The sequence below is a fragment of the Taurulus bubalis genome (assembly GCF_910589615.1).
Source record: "Taurulus bubalis genome assembly, chromosome: 2".
Classification (NCBI taxonomy): domain Eukaryota; kingdom Metazoa; phylum Chordata; class Actinopteri; order Perciformes; family Cottidae; genus Taurulus; species Taurulus bubalis.
The window spans coordinates 16,273,552-16,291,084 of NC_136590.1; the positions used below are offsets into that span (position 1 = coordinate 16,273,552).

General features: G+C 41.9%; 1 protein-coding gene across 1 annotated transcript in view; it reads right to left on the reverse strand.

The window, feature by feature from the left end:
• The window catches only part of snx29 (sorting nexin 29), a gene marked incomplete at its 3' end in the record, with an annotated part of 119,638 nt that overhangs the window by 35,556 nt on the left and 66,549 nt on the right, over positions 1-17,533 (reverse strand). The window contains exons 16-18 of the mRNA XM_079237409.1: positions 6,663-6,779; positions 4,588-4,643; positions 4,106-4,187 (exon numbers count right to left, since the gene is read on the reverse strand). Of these exons, the coding sequence (XP_079093535.1) occupies positions 4,106-4,187; positions 4,588-4,643; positions 6,663-6,779 (255 nt within the window). The remainder of the gene's footprint in view (positions 1-4,105; positions 4,188-4,587; positions 4,644-6,662; positions 6,780-17,533) is intronic.

The window sequence follows — 17,533 nt, forward strand, 5'->3', positions numbered from 1 at the left end:
TGTGTGTGTGTGTGCAAAAGAAAGTCTATGAACCCGTTTGAGGGTACTTTGAAGAGACCCCTCCCTTCGCCTCACGATACTCTCCGGACTTTAAGACTGTTGGCTCTGTGTTCGATCACCATAACAACCTCACCTTAACAACAATGACTCCAGTAACCTTGGTCATCCATTAGTCCGTCTAAGAACAAAAGCTGTTTCCATAGGGAGTCATTAGACGAATATAGCTCTGGGAAAGGAAGTATCCAATACACCAGATGGGCTGCGCTTTATACCAGCTCTAGGGCTTGATAGCAGGCTCACAGACCGTTATTGAGAGGGGGAAATTAGTCTAAATCTGTGCAACACATGGAAAATGTTCAGGTTTGATGCTGGATTCAGTCCAAGAGTGTGAAACTGCAGGTGGACACTGATTATTGCCAAAGCATGGCAGATATAAGCACACTCATTGTGTACCTACTTTTAACCAAACTGTTGTCATATCTATCTCCTTTGTGTAGGACTTCCTCAGGTAAAACATGATCTATCAACCCTCACGAAGACATTGGTTTCTTTTATTGTTTCAACAGTAATAATAATAATACTTTAAATGTACATAGCGCTTTTCCAAATGCTCAAAGACGCTTGACAGAGACAAACAGAACAAAAAGAAAACAAAAATATAGAAAGACAATGGAGCAAACAAAACAATAAAAAAAAAGAAAACTGGAGAAGCTGCAATGGAATTAGTCCTGTAGTGGAGGGTAGGGAGCAGGGGTTAGCAGGTGAAGGCGGGTTTGAAGGCTTGCTTAAATGACGATAGGGTGGGAGCCTGACGGATGTGAAAGGGGAGAGCGTTCCAGAGGGGAGGTGCAGCAGCTGAGAAGGCCCTATTACCCCAGGTCCGACGCTTGGTCTTGATGGTCTTAAGAGTGTTCGTATCAGCGGACCTGAGGCAACGGGTTGGGGCATGAAGGTGGAGGAGGTCTGAAAGGTAGGGAGGGGCCAGATTTTTTAGGGCTTTGTAAGTGGTGAGTAACATTTTAAAGTCAATCCTGTATTTGACTGGGAGCCAGTGGAGGTTGCGTAGGACCGGGGTGATGTGGTCATAGCGGCAGGTGGAGGTGAGCAGTCGAGCGGCAGTTGTTCTGAACATATTGAAGTTTGTTGATGATTTTGTTGGGGGAGCCGTACCATTATTGCAACAGGATACTGTTGCAATAATCAAGTATAGATGTTATGAGGGCATGGATGAGAATTTCGGTGGTGGCAGAAGACAAGGAGGGCTCGAGGCGAGCAATGTTCCTGATGTGAAAGAAGGCAGTTTTGGTGATGTGGTTGGCGTAGGGTAGTAAAGACAGGGTGGGGTCGAGAATGATGCCGAGGTTGCGGATCTGGGAGGAGGGGGTACGATGGAGCCATCAATGTTCAGAGAGAGGGTCTGGGCTGAGCGGGTGAGGGAGTTAGGGCCGATGATGAGCATTTCATCATTCAAATTTTTTATTTAGTACATTGGTAAGTTCATGTTGGAGTTCCAGTTTGTGTCTTCATGTATTGCCATTACATTTGAGCATCAGCTTTACTGAAAAAACAAATACTTGGCAATATTCGTGACTGAACAACAGTCACTGCTGTTCTGAAGGTATAGCCAAAATACTCAAAGTCCCTTTTCACCATTTAAATGGTTCCCTAATACAGGTAGCTGTAAATGACACGTGTCCCTGCTCTCTTTGTAAAATGAATGATCAAAATATTAGTTATTTGCTGTAAAAATATATAATATTGGAATAAATATGTATCAATATGACTAATAACACAATCACAAATGTTGGTTCACCTCAAGATATGGACTTTCTGGCTTCCATCTTTATTTGGATCAGGAAAGAGAGAGCAACACATTAAGAATCATATTCATATCACAGCAGGTTAAGCGTTTTTACATCCTGACAGGAGTTTCTGAAAATGACCAAAATGGCCGCTGTTAAAGGACCAAAGGTCGGAGGGTATTTACCTTTGAGAAAAATCAGATGCTTTGTTCCATTACTCAAATGTAAGGGTAATACATAAGAGGCCACATCACTCTGTAATGAATTCTCCTGAAACTCTGCTTTGATGACAGCACCATTACGATGCATTTTCCTGCTGCATGAATAAACTCACAAATTGCAGGGAACAAGCCCAAACACCGTGCCGTAATATCAAAGTGAGCTGCCTTCCGCATGAGCATTTTACCAAAACCAATGCCAGAAAATTCTAAATTGTTTTCGTCACACGTGTTGAGAGATGGCCGTATATATTTATGAAAGCGTCTGCTCTCCAATAAAGAACACAGAACACTCGGGTCTGGAGATGGAAGTGACAGGAACGAGCGGGATTAAAACAATGCATCTCATTTGTCATTGTTGTGCCGCTGTCCTGTCCAAAGGAAGGAGATAATTTCACACAAAAAGGCGTCAGACAGCTCTCAGCTCAAGCCCCGAGTTGTGAATTTACATCCATTATGTATCAGGGCTGAGCTTGATAGCCAGCCAGTCCTGACTATCAGTTAGAGCTGAGGATGTCACCTGTCTCTTACCGTCCCATATGGTTTCCCCTGAATAACGTTACAGCTGTACCTCCTGGCTACAGAGCAGATAACAGCACAGTGTGTGTGTGTGTGTGTGTGTGTGTGTGTGTGTGTGTGTGTGTGTGTGTGTGTGTGTGTGTGTGTGTGTGTGTGTGTGTGTGCGTGCGTGCGTATTGTGTGTCACAGGGGGGAACCGGTGGACGGCTGCGGTGAGGGAGCTGGAGTATAAGACCTTGTTAATGTGACAGAAACAGTAAAACAGTCAGCGAGGGAGCGAGCCACTGTTGTCTACTTTGCTCGATAACTTGACAGATGCAACAAGAAGCAGCAATTTGATTTGTTAAGGCTACTCTCAAGTTCAGTTCCCAACACACCTTAGTTAAGTGCCTGGCACAAGTGGAGCTGTGTTATTATTATCACTGTGAATACAACAAGTCTTATCAGAATAAGACTTGATTACAAAGTGGCGCAGACTGTGTAGTGGGAAGTAGAGTGACTATTTATGGATTAATTTAGGTCTCAAAAGGTTTTGCCGAGGTGCCACTAAATAACACGGCACACATAGCTTTGTTTGAGGATTGACAACACAAAAAAGGGGACTGTAACTTTAAGCGTCTTCTTCTGTGATGGAAAAGATGAGTGAAAAGTATTTCCCTTTTTCTTTTTCTTGGCATTTAACCATAGCATAAAGTTAAACCTGTTTCTAAGCCTAACAAAGTTCTGTTCCTTTTGTATATATTAAAGACACTCTTTGGAAAATTGAATTAGTAGTCTACAGCTCGTCAATCCAATAGTCTTTGAGACAAATTACTCCACAAAACCACATACTGCATGTCAAACGTGGACAAGTATAAGCTCACCCCAAAATGTCCTCGTTAGCATTTGTCCTTTGGGCAGCATGGATATCTGCACCATATTTGCATTTCCACAAATGTATTTTGAGATATTCCATTCTGGAAGTGGTGAACCGACTGAGCCCGCCCCTTTGAGCTACACTGCTAGCACGGCTAAAACCAGGTTTGTGCCAATCGCCAAATTACAAAATCAGCTACGGCGAAGGGATGACCTGCCCTACTCTGCTTCTGATTGGCTAGCAGCCGTTGCCTTTGTTGGTTAGGTTTCGGCATGAGGAGTGAGATTGGTTAGAGTTAGGGTAAGAATAACAGGGAAAGCCAAAAAGAGGAGAAATCAGGAAAAAGTGTTCCGTTTGACAACTTGAGCAGTCGATTGGGGAAACAAGGCCCTGAGTGCAATAATGCTAATGAACACTCATGATGGGGTATTAATGCAAACTTTAAGGTTTAATTATTTCAGAGCTTGCTCATTTGTTCCCTCATTGGCTTAATGAACTTGTAACTGCATCCCTCTGTTGTTTGGTTTAACTCAAACAAATTGACTCGCAAAGACCTTTCGCTGCTACTCCGTCTTTGTTTTCTTCAGTTTCTATGCGATGTGAGAATCAAACGCCAACGGCAAGTATCTCAATATGTCCTCATGTGATGGCTGTACTTGCTAGTTGAGCCTGGTAAACAGAGGACACAGATATTAAGCGTCTGAGTGTACCTGGTAGACGTGGTAGGCATTGGCAGCTCTGCCCTGCAGGAACACAGAGGGGATCCACACGTTGATGAGCGCGCGATGAGCCCTGAGTGACACAAACCACAAACCGTCCTTACTGCCGTCGTCATAATCATCATAATCATCATCATCATCATCATCATCATCATCATCGTTATCACTAAGACTAAGACAGCACTCTGCTTGGACAGAATACAGCTCACTCTGGTAAAACTCCTCAAAATCTAATTTGGTCATGATCTGACTGTGGAAACAAATGAATATGCATTCAAATATGCATTCACCAAAGCTCAAACGCTGCTTGATTTCAGGCATGCGTCTGAAATCAAGCAGCGTTTGAGCTTTGGTCACACTGCAGGGGGAAAGAAATACAAAATAAAATAAAGTATGAAAAGAGGGAAGGTTAGAGGAGGACAAAGTGAGGGGGAGAGAGTAATGGAGGGGAGATAAAAGAGAAATATTCTTACGTCTCAAAATCTGACAGGCTGGGGTCATCTGATGTCTGGCTCAAATCACCTGGAACCTGGAAAAGAAAAGAGGGTGAGATTGATAACAAGTAAGAAAGAAAAAAAAGATCATCCATTTAACATACAGTTGAAACTAAAGAACCAATAAACACACACACACACACACACACACACACACACACGCACACACACACACACACACACACACACACATGTCCAATATGTAATTGATTCCCAACAGAGGTACTTATAGACCCTCGGGGTACTTCTGCAGTTGTCAGGGGGTACAAGAAAAGAAATACATTTCTATCAGTTGAACAGGTTAGCTAAAAGTCATTAATAAACAGGACAAAATTCATGAACGGCTACATTGTCGCTGTATCTAGAAGTAATCTATACACAGTTGACTATCTAGTGAAAATGGTTCTCCTGCAGCTCCGTGAAAACATGTTGTCATGATATCTCACTCTATAGTATAAATAACCACCACTTTAAAGTCAATTGAAAAGAACATTACTGAAGGTGTTGATGGAGGAGTACTTAGATCATCTGACAGGGTTGTGGGAAAAACTGCAATACGCAACACACTGTTCCCTCATTGGAGTCACACCTCATCATGCACATATGTGCTATGTGTGTGATGCTATTATTGTTGATGAGTATCGCCAGTTAGCATTGGTTATCCTAATCTGACGCTCATTATGTAAATATATGTTTGTGTGTATGTGTGTGTGTGCGTGTGCATGTCTTCATGTGCCTGTGATTTTGTTTCACTATTTTCTCCCAGGTCCCTTGAGGAACCACATGACCAGGTCCAGATGTTGGCCTTCTGGATGTGTGTGTCTGTGTGATAAAGAAAGAGCGTGTGTGTGTGTGTGATAAAAAAAGTGTGTGTGTTTGTCTTCCCTCCATTGCTCTCGTCCAGAGCTTGGCCTGTCAGCTTCTCTATCTCAAACACTGTCACCACAGCCCCCTTCAATGGAGACCCCCAGCCTTCAGGCTTTGATCAAACCCTCCAAGAGTTTCACACACAAACAGAAACACACACACACACACACACACACACACACACACACACACACACACACACACACAGAAAGAGAGACGGCGAAAAAAAGTGACCAGCATATGGGTCATCTGCAGCAGCAGCTATTGGGAGCTGGATGCATGCAGTAGTCATGAGCCAGAGATTGACACACAAACACAAACACACACACACACACACACACACACACACACACACAGAGAGAGAATTAGTGGTCCAGCAGAGAACAGCTGAAGCTTGGGGATAAGAGGTTCTATGTTCAGCCTGAAGCTCCCATCACTGCAGACGGTGTGTGTGTGTGTGTGTGTGTGTGTGTGTGTGTGTGTGTGTGTGTGTGTGTGTGTGTGTGTGTGTGTGTGTGTGTGTGTGTGTGTGTGTGTGTGTGCGTGTCTCTCTGTGTGTGTGCGCGTGTGTGTGTGTGTGTGTGTGTGTGTGCGTGCACACTGCTTCAAGCTCTCCTGAGCATGACCAGATGTTGGCATTCTCTCTGTGTTTGTTGTTATTGTCGAGGACTACTTTGAAAGTTTGAACTAGTTAGCATTAGCATTGATTGGACAACGTTGTTAAACAGGCACCAAAAAGAACACCACCGACAGACAATCAAAGTCCACAGAGAAGTGGAAGGGTGTGAGTGCACACGGTTTGATTGACAGCTAACTTCAGAGCAGCAGGGCAGAAGCACCGCAAAAAAATTAAATAAACGGAGGAATCTCACAGATGTTCAAGGAAAATGGCAGTTAACCGTTAATGGCATCCATTGACCGTAGAGAAAAATGAGAAGAGCGGCGCCGGAAAAACAAACAGGGCGAAGTGGAGATGAGAATCAACAAAATCACAAGGGGGAGAGTCGAGAAAATGTGAGAGTGACAGAGACGGGAGAGAAAAAAGAGAAAACCTGCCGAGGAATCAGATGAGAGGGGACATTGCAGAGAATGTGTGTGTGTGTGTGTGTGTGTGTGTGTGTGTGTGTGTGTGTGTGTGTGTGTGTGTGTGTGTGTGTGTGTGTGTGTGTGTGTATACAGTCACTCACCGGGCCTCTCAGGTCAATGAGTTCCTGTCTCATCTGGACAATGAGGTGGTCTTTGGCCATGAGGGAACGGTACAGGCGCTCATTAAACTCGATCAGCTCACCATGCATCTCGGCCACCTGCAGCAAACACACACACACACACACACACACACACACACACACACACACACACACACACACACACACACACACACACACACAAAGGGCACTTAAATTAATTATGCTGTAGAACATAATTATACATAGCACAATTAAGTACAAATGGACAACAGAAAAGCATGTAAACATATTTTGTATTGCTTGAAAACATTCAAATGTACAATTCTTAGTTCTGTTTAGTGTAACACACAAAAGGCTGAAGCATCTCCAGGTGATAAATGAAATTACATAATGGAGGCTGACAGAAGAGCAGATTCTGGGAAACAGTCAAAAAAGGGAGGGAGGGAGAGAGGACCGAGAGCCATAGAGAGAAACAGACTGAGAGAAGGGGGAAGGGGGGCTGAAACCAGTTCATATTCTAAACAGTCAGACTCCTGCCAGCCGGCTAATCAATTCTCATCAGCTCTAACTCACCTTGACGTGGTGTTATTCACGTCTGTGTGTATGTGGAAATATGGCCGAGCTATCCTGTGTGTGTGTGTGTGTGTGTGTGTCGGCCTGTCTGCCTAACCAGGCTGGACAGTGTGGACAGGTCTCTGTCAGGAGACTGACAGCTGTGCTGTATGGAGGACACCTGCTGTCACAGCCGCTTCGGCAGAGCGCCGTCTCCGGCTGACAGGTGAGCCAAGGCCGCCGCCGCCGCCCATCCAACACACCGGCCTTCATACTCATTCACATCCCATTTAGGGAGCCCACACACTGCCTTGAAGGCGGAGGAGAGGCTCCTTATGTAATAACAACAACAGCAGCGATGACGATCATAATAAACTTAATTTATAAAACACTGAAAGCTTCGCAAAGTAGTGTCGCGTCAAAGTAGATTTCAGTTTCGATGCCAGTTTACACCCAAAATTGTATGTTTTGACAATACAACATTGAAAAAATGTCACGCATCAGAACAGATAAAGCAGTGTGGTTTCTTTCAAACAAAGGCTGCATCGAAAGCAGCGTGGATTGAACATCAGTGTGTAACATTAACAAAATAAAACACTGACAACTGCAACGAGACAGTTTTATTGTCATTGATAGTGTGAGTATGCGCGGTAGAGCAACAAGAGTCAGTGACATGGAGGTCAGGACCGGTGCTGACATTAAAGGTGACCATAAGCGTTACTCAACAACATCGTGTGGCTGTTGGTTGGGCTTTTGTTTTCCTTTGTTGGCTCCATGAGGACAACAGTTCTATATCTTTTCTTATTCAACCTTTATTTGCTACTTATTTCACTCCTGGCTACAGTTGCTTCACCTAGTTGAAGGACAGGTTCACATTCTTTCATGCCCATCTTAATATCTCTCACTTTCGTGTCTCCCTGGACAGTGTTTCCTTGAGGGAAATCCTTCACAGCAATACAGCCACCAAAACTGTTGTAAATGAATGTATTGGCACATTAATGTTGATGTAAGACATCAAAATGTGAAGACTACAGCTCCATACATAAAGCCTTCTCCCCTCAACTATTACACTCTAAAGTCTGGTGGGAAATTTCAGGAGAACACATTTAATCAATGTTTAACATTTTTACTATTCACTGAATTCAATCTTTGGCAGTGGTATTGAAATAGTTTCAAGCCTCCAGTTGCCATGACAACCCCATTTCTAAAATACAGAAAGCAGGGCTACAGAACATGTGTTGTCCCCGCCTCTGGAGCAGACTGCCTCTGGGCCAGATAATAACAAATATGTCTCCCTGTGCAGCCTACATTTTGAATGCCCAGCCTCTATGGGCCAAGGAGTAAAATAAAAATATAGATATTTTGCACTGGCCGGCTCACGGTACTGCAGCGTTCAACGGTGCAACTGTGGTGTGATGAAGTTGATCCAACCTGGCTATGTGTAGCGATGTGGATCCTTTATAATAAAAAAAGAATGGTCTTACACAATTTTATTAGAGGAAATATCGGATTTAATACTCTCATAAATGTGTGAGTTATTTCTCTTATGACTTTATAGTCTCAAAAGAGGTTTCTTCCAGTTAACTTGCAACTTTAATGACATAAATGAAAATTCATAGTTTTTTCTTGGAACATTATCCGCTCCCGTGGCTCCATAAATATTTGTATTTATTTTGTAGCTACAGTGGCCCTAATATGCTGTCCTATAGACAGGCAAATACCCTCACTGCTTACATTAATCTGTTAGATATAAAATGAACATGAGGGTACAGAAAAACATTTTTTTATTTTAAATAAACCTTTATTTAACCAGGAGAGCCCCTTTGAGATTAACAATTTTTTTTTCGAGAGAGAGACCTGGCCAAGACAGGCAGCAGCATAAAAACATAGTTACAGACAGAAAACACAGAACAACACAAGTTAAAAGAAACTAAAAGCTAAGAGACAGTGACGTAACAGAGTCAATTTAAGAAACATTAACATTTTTGGGAACCTGCCTCTAATTCTTTCATTCTAGATTTAAAAGCAGTCAGTGGTATCAGTTATCTGAGCTTTAAAATATTCTGCAACAAATTCCAAGATGAGGTGGCACAAAAGCCCTTTTTCCCATTTCCGTTCTGGCATTTGGGGCAGTGAGCATAAAAAAGTCCTGAGAACGCAAAGAGTATTGTCCGACATCTCTCTGCATGATAAAAACACACAGGTAGTTTGGGAGCAGACCAGCAAGGGTGTACCAACGACAGAGCCTATGGGTGGCCAAAGCAGGCCATCCTACCTGAGAGTATAACCCACAGTTGTGATTCAGAGCTTTACAATTTGTAATGAAGCATATTCAATACACAAGACAAAACACACAATTACATTTGACTCAAAATACAATGTTGTGCACCAAATTTAGTAACAACCACCATTTTCTATATAATAAAATTAGCAAATGGAGTCTCCAGTCTCTCATCATTCCTCTTGTCTACAACAGCTGCTCTACTGAGAGAACGTTTTTGCTGTGATTCTCATGTCCCTCTGTCTGTTTGACTGCAGTTCAGACGTATTTAAGTGAATAATGATGTGTGTATCCTCAGGCAGGCAAACACAAGCAGCGCTCTAACGGGGGGTAATCCATCCAAAGTATTAAGTAAATTACTTGCAACTAGTCTGGGAGTTTTGGAAGGCCTTCAATCCCTTGCAGCTGATTACAGCGGAAAACGGATTTAACACTTTTTGAAGAAAGAAAAGAAGTCTGCACGTATCTTCTTTGTTACTTCAGAGTGATAAATACTGCAAAACAACAGAAGTGTTTCACTTTGAGGACTGCACATCAACAATGTGAGTCCTGCTAAACTGAGACCATGGGAGTCAGATATAATTAAACTGAGCTGCTCAGTCAATATCTACATCTTTCTTAACAACAGAGACTTTAGAAATCTCAGGATCAGATTGGGCCACCAAGCAATAAAACACAGCTGATGGTAATCTTAGAACATAAAACATAACGGTCTCCAGCTGTAAAAAGAATCCTCAATCCTGACCTCTCAATGTTTTGTTTGTATCCTGAAAGAAACCTTGACGTCACACTCATTTCACAAGCTGACAAAGACGCCCAAACCCACACCTCTCCGTGGGGTTTATGCCCCTGGTCCAACAGTCACGAGTCACATCCTGTCAAGGAAAAGTCCACCCTGAAACACTCATTCATCACCTCTTATTATTTAGCCACCACAGCTCTTAAATACGACATTATAAAATAAGGAATTAATTTGAAGCGTGAAGAAACCCAATTAATTCTCAGTGAGAGGTAGCTAATCGATTTGTCACTCTACGGCCATATGTGTGTGTGTGCACGGCTGAATGTACAGTATAGTGTGTGCATGTGCATGCTCATGTGTGTTGGCTTGTGTTACGGTGTATTTGAGAGCGTGCATGCTAATTCTACACACCAAGCGGTGGACTATATTAAGCGTTGCCAATGTGTTTAAACAAGTTCATCTTCTCTACTGTTATCAACGCAGGGTCATTAGGATGCACAGCCACGTTTCAGGGTTCATTCACTCATGCCGGGACCTCACACGCAACGGGTATTACTCAGTTGCATTATTAGCCCACTCTCAAGCTGACCTTTCTCTAGTCGAGGCCACCGGAAGGCTGGCTTCAGGCTGGCATCAGCCAATAAACATCTGCAGGACTCAAGCTAATTAGTGGTTGCAGAAATCCAAACAAATCAAACTAAATATATGAGGGCAAGAAAAGAGATTGGTCCACTGTAGTTATGGAGACTATAAAAGCTAAAGGGCACCGTCAGAACCGGTTAGGTTTAGGGTTTAGAAAAACTGCTTAAATGCCGCAAACAATAAAGACAAGAAATAACATGACAAACAAAAAACGCAGGCTAGGGACATGATAGAAATTCCATGTGGTGCATTGTAGCGTGCGTGCGTGTCTCTATCCTCACTAACTCTTTTCTCAGTCGCAACCTTCCTATTGAAGGTGATGGACTGGCTTACAATATACTTCAAGCCAGTGGGGTTTCAAGTTGAAAAGCTTTTGGTGTGAAACCATAAAATCTGTCAGCCCAACGAGGCAGCGAAGTAGAGGCCGGACACACGCTGGTGTTGTCTGCTTTGGGCTACAGCCGATCCGCAGCATTGAAGCCGTGGCTGTGTGGCTCACGCGGGGAGCTCCTAAGGCCATCCTGCGATCACAGATCAGGACCAAAAGTGACTAGGGTGTGTGGAAATATTCTGCCTGGGGAGCTGGGACAAGCAAGACCAGCAACATGGTTACCAATCACTACTACTGGCTGGAAATGGTTGAGATTACTTGTATATGCAGCTAGTAGCTCACCTGTTAAATTGTTAGGAATAACAATGACCTTATATTGTAAGGAACTTGTAGTACTTATAGAAAGTTCAAAGGTGCCTTGTAAAATGTAATTAATATTGCTATGGAGCAGCATTTTGATAAGTTGGTCAATAATTCGTCTGGATCCTTGTTTGAGTCACGTGTACAACAACGCATAGAGTTTGCATGTACGCTGGTGATGTGATACACATTGCTGCTGCCTTTCCACTGAATAATGTTACGTGGCGGTAATGTGAAAAATAAATGTAGAGACGTGCCAGAAAAGTACAGGGTACCTTTATTTAGCCAAAGATTAATTGGTCATTTTGCTGGAATCAAGTTACTTTGCTTTAAAATTATTTTTCTTATTCAATTCTGTTTATTTGTATATAGCCCAACATCACAAATACAAATTTGCCTCAGAGGGCTTTAAAATCTGTACACATAACATCCCTGTCCCGGGACCTCACATCGGGATCAGGAAAAACTCCTGTAGAAATAAAGGACAAACCGTCATTGGATCTATAGTGAGGATGTGGAAAATCGATGAAAAAGGTTGAGCAAAAGAACATATACTTCCTATTGGTAAACATTTTCTCTAAAAAACAAAAGTAAAAATTGTCCTTAAGTGAACAAGATAAAACTTGACGGCTTAAGGTTTATCTTTCTAAATTACATTTTCTAATGGAACTGATATAACTTGCACTGTTGATAAATAAACAGTATACTATACAACTATAACTAAGTGAGAGAAAAGGAAATATAATGCAGTGATCTGACTCCATTAGGATTAATAATGACAAATGTGCTACATTTGTACTCCCCACAATAAACATTACCGTTGGTTATTACTATGTTGATTATTTTCTCTGTAACAAAGACAGTTTGTCATCATTTAAATCTTGTGACACTGCAAAGTAGAACTGGGCCTCTTGAAAAGCAAATACAAACCCAAGTTTACTTTTGTTGCAGCACAAACACTAAACAGTCCTTCAGGGCCAACAGACCAACTCACAAATTGTGAAAATAGATGTAAATTCACCCCACACTGCAACAGCTTCACGTTTTGCATGTGGTGCCTGATATGACCACAGCAGAGCGGTGTGAGGCAAATTTCTGTTTGCTATCAGACCTGTCTGACCTGCAGGCTTGGTTTAGGATGATGCAACTGTCGGCACTGCTAACTGCCACCCAAGTGACGCTGACCTCACACTCTCTCACAAGGACACTATCACACGTCTTCATCCGAGCCGAGTAGCTCTGATTAAAAAGGCTAAGAAAGCCCTGGCTGCACATTGTGCATTCTGCATGCATTTATTATTTCAGATACATTTCACTGTGTCAGTGTCTACAATAAGCACATCAATATATTTTACTAACAAAGCCCAAAGTCAAATCTGTTAACTGCTCCTGTGGTGAGATTGAGGGTGAAAATAAATCTTTTAAACGACCACTTTTCAGACATTGTTGCTGGTAACAGAAAGTAGAAAGCAACTGGAAACATAAAAAAGAAGGTACAACAGAGATCATGAGCCGGACTGATGGAAATGTTACGGTGACATTCTTTTATGAACCAGGCCACCAATGACAACGCACGCACAACATTCAGATTAACTGACAGTCACACATCATCTTTTCTTATTTAGCATTATTTCTAATTACTTCAATCTTGAATATATATAGATATCATTCCATAACTCAGTTTCCACATGCTCCTCCAAATACAGTCCAAAAGTCTAATTTACGTCTTTGTAAATATTTAATGTAATACTTCTTTAAGTGAAACCGTGGGCGCTTGTCTCCTTTCTAATTCAACATCAAGCATTTCTTTATAGAATTAAATGTTCACATCTTCTGAATAGGTTATCGTGTACTGTGATTTTACATAAAGCTTAATAATGGCAGGAGGTTCTCAGCGCTCATGTTAAACCAGGACCATTTCATCGTGGACGAGGACACAACGACTTGAAAAGGAAAAGGCCAGGGGCAGAAGGGAGGCCCCGGCAGAAGGGTATCAAAAGGTTAATTTAAACATCTTAAACTGGGTGAGACCTCAACCAGAGTACGGCCGAAACTGGGTTACTTTGTAAATCTAAAAGCAGCTTGTCTCTCTATCTGCGTTTCTGACTCACTTCAGCACAGCTGCTCCAAGAAGAGACAAGGCTGAGAGACGGGGGGAGGGAGGGGAGATAGAAAAAGAGGGTGAGAAAGCACCAATATAGACATCACAAGCTGTGCTCTCTACTAGGCCACTATGAACTGAGGTGGGAAAAAAAGATACAAAGAGAGAAGAAGTGTGAGCACACGAGAGCGGCAGATGGACCAATAGAAAAGGCAGAAATGGTTTATGGGGAAAAAAATTTAAAAATCTGGCCTGTGGTACAGACGCGGCTCTTTGTCACTGCTGCATCACACAGGGAGCTCCATTAGCACTTGGATCACACATTTTTGGGTTGTGCAGTGTTATTACTTTGAAACGACGCAGTGATGACAATGTTAAAGTACAGTCTGTCAGCTTTAATTCTGGGGTGTTTTTATCACAACCGGATGAACACTGAGAACTAAAACCCTCTCTTACAGCATGTTCTCCGGTACGGGTGACAGAAATATTTAGACATATTAAGATTAGGTTTGCATTCTAAAAGCAGTCACGTTCACTATCAAGAGCCTGAATTTAAATACACACTGACAGGGCTTTGCCAGTATTAAGATAGTGGATTAAATGGATGTTGGGTAATCGCAGCATATGGTATGTTTTACTTATTGCCACATGACTCTGTGCTTGCATGTTGCTGAAAGATCTTCAATATGACTGTTAAACAGGTTAGAAACCTCGACTGCGGAGTCATTCCCCGACTGAGTGCGCTGGTCCTTGATCAGGGTGTAAGCAAACGTTAGCAGTTCCGTCCTCCTCTTCGTTTGATTTGGGGGTGTTTAAACTCCAGCCATCACAGCTAATGTTGCCCAATTTTACAAAGTACAAAAAAATAACAAAGTTTGTAAATACAAACTGAACTAATACGTAAACCGCACAGCAAAACAAAAGCTTTTGAAGAATAAAATGAATAAATCAATAATAAGCTCGACGCCGAAATGCACAAACAATACAGTTTATTTAGTTAGCATTACATGCTCACAGCTTTAGCTTCAATGGTTTAGCATGTTAACATGTATGTATGTAGCCAAACGAGTCAGCTGGAAGCATTCAAAAGAGAGCAAGAGGCAGCGTTAGCTCGATTTGCTAACTAGCTAGAGCTGACAACATAAACTAGCAAAAGTTGTCATTGCAGGTGACAAAATCGACACCTGTCGGCTATAAATAGGCTGTTGTCTTAGTCCAATTCTGTCTGAGGTTAAGGACATATTGTTTAAATAATGACAGAGCTAAATCAGCCGCTGTATTCACTGTAAACAGCGGCTGACACATACACCAGAAACACTTGACAGGTGGAACAACAGCATCTAAAAGGGTTCGGGGCAAACGGATTACAAGGCAGGCACACAAAAAAAAAGTATGTTAATCAACAACTTAGACTTGTACACACTTTCAATGATTTAAGCTTGCTGCTTGCTGCTTGTGACCGCATGGCTAAAGAGACATCCCAACAGACACGGCCTTCACGTGGTTTCCGTGCGGCAGGTTTGTCCGTTCACATCCAACATTTTCTAACAACGTGGTCACAGGCGGGCGGAGATGATGGAGAGCGCGCGGGTTACCACGTTTCCATGTCAGCTCATGTCCGTGCGGCTGTCCTTTTGGAAATATAACCGAGGCTTTACACTTCGTAGCAACATGCATGACTCCAGCAGCCGTTACCCCACAGAGCTCAATACTAAAAATAGCTGAGATGAACTTAATCATACATGCACATCTTCAAGGTATATGGCAGGGACATTAAGTTTTAATACTGGGAAGATTATTTTACTGCACTGTTGGTCTTTAATGATTCATCCACATAATTAAATGCCCACAAATTGCAACATTAAAACCATTATTGCACGATGCTTATTTTTCATTTGACCAATCTGAACATTGTTACACACGTACATAAATACAATACTTCAAATAAAAGCTAATTGAATAAGCCCTAGAACGGCTTTTGTACTCGGAGCATATGAGCACTTCAAAGCAGATTCACCTGCACTATTCAGAGAAGAATCGCATGCATTATGCATCTTTTCTGTCTTTTCAAGGGTCACATTCACTTGCATTACACAGCAAACACAACAGGCATTATAGAGGCATTTCTGTTCATAGTCTCCCGGTTTTTCTACTGTGTCTCTCGGAGGAGGAGATTCTGAGAGACTCTGAGTCTGTGGCTTGTAATTGTTGTTCTTGTTATTGATGTTGTTTATGGTTAATTAATGAGCTTGTGGATCAAAGGGAGAATCCCTGATCCCACTGGAAGTTTTGACCCATATCTCTTCTCTATCCTCCAAAAAGTGCTTTGCCTCTTCTTATCAATACAACACAGCAGATATAAAAAATATATTAAGAAAAACACCATGGGAAACCGGAACAAAAAAAACAAGATCTGCTGTAATTGTAACTGCATAGTCACAAGACTTCCAGTGTAGTTAGACATTGATGTAGTTTGTTTACTGGATGTGAATCAGACGTCTGCTGAACAATTTGGGTTATCCAGCCTTTGAGCTACAGACGAGTCAGTTTATGGCAGCACCGTATGATGTCATGATGCCTCAATATTAAATGCACATGCTGTTTAAGTCTAAATAACATAAATGTTCAAGGCAGTTTCTAATTACTCACAGGTGTCTGGAGTAAGAGTATACTTTTACATAGCAATGACTGATCACAACACACTGCCTCTGCAGAGGTTTGAGAGGGCTATTTTACAACAGCTGCTGAGATTAGCTGCCTTTTAGAAAGTCATCCCATCTCTCATCCAGCCTGTATTATGGTGAACGCATTCAAGCATCGTATTACATTTTGTTCACAAGCTAAATGGACAAATTACATAACAATATTAGTTTGCACAGTGCCATTATTTCATTTAGCAATTCTGTGTTGTTATTAGCTGGCTAGCATCGTACTGAATATGTACTCCAGTAACCTGTATCTCAGACCTGATTAATTGTTAATTTGTTTTAATTTGTTTTTTAACTAGCAGTTTAGTTCTTCAAAAGGTTTAAATCTGTTTTTCAGAGACACAAAGACACGCTGACTTCACTCGAGAGGAGTCCCTGAACGCCTTGTCTCGCAACAGCCTGAAGTGGCTTAAAAAATTCCCGGTGAGTTGGAAAATCTTACGAGCCTGAGGAGAGGTAAGGCTTTCCCTTTGTCTGTTATATTCAAATTCCTTAGCTGGGAAATCCTCTCTTTCTCAAGGACTCCCTCCTTCATTATTTTCAGCTTACGCTGACTGTGGCGTCTTTCTTTATTTTGGAAATGAAAGATATTGACAATAACAATATTACCAACACCCTGACATCGTTCAATAACAAAGGGCACGGCATGCAAAAATAATAACGAAATGCCAAATCCATGCCGTTATCATTTTAGTTTCATAATTGCATTAGAATGCAATTAAAAATGTCAAAACACACTCACACATACTGGTGAGTGTGAATTCTTCTCCAGCCCATTAGTCTAGAGGGGAGCTTCTGTACTGTATAACTTCAGCCGGACACCAACAGCTTGTTTGCACTGATAAGAGGATGTGTTGCATCACTACCTGCCTACCGTTTCCTTATCACTGGAGCCTCACAGATCAATGACTTGCAGTTTTGGTGTTTCTCAGAAACCTCGGTGAACATGTTAACTGCATTATGTAATTTGTTTTTATCACTCACAGACGAGGAAAAACACTACGCAATAAAGCTGAAAATTAAAATGCTTATGCTTCCATCCTCTCGAGTTGTTGCAGTTTCACTTTCTTCCCTCTTTGTTTTTATCTCTCTCCGCATCCAGTTTCACTCATTTTCCTTGTTCATCATTTCATTGTGTTTCCTTTCATTTCAGA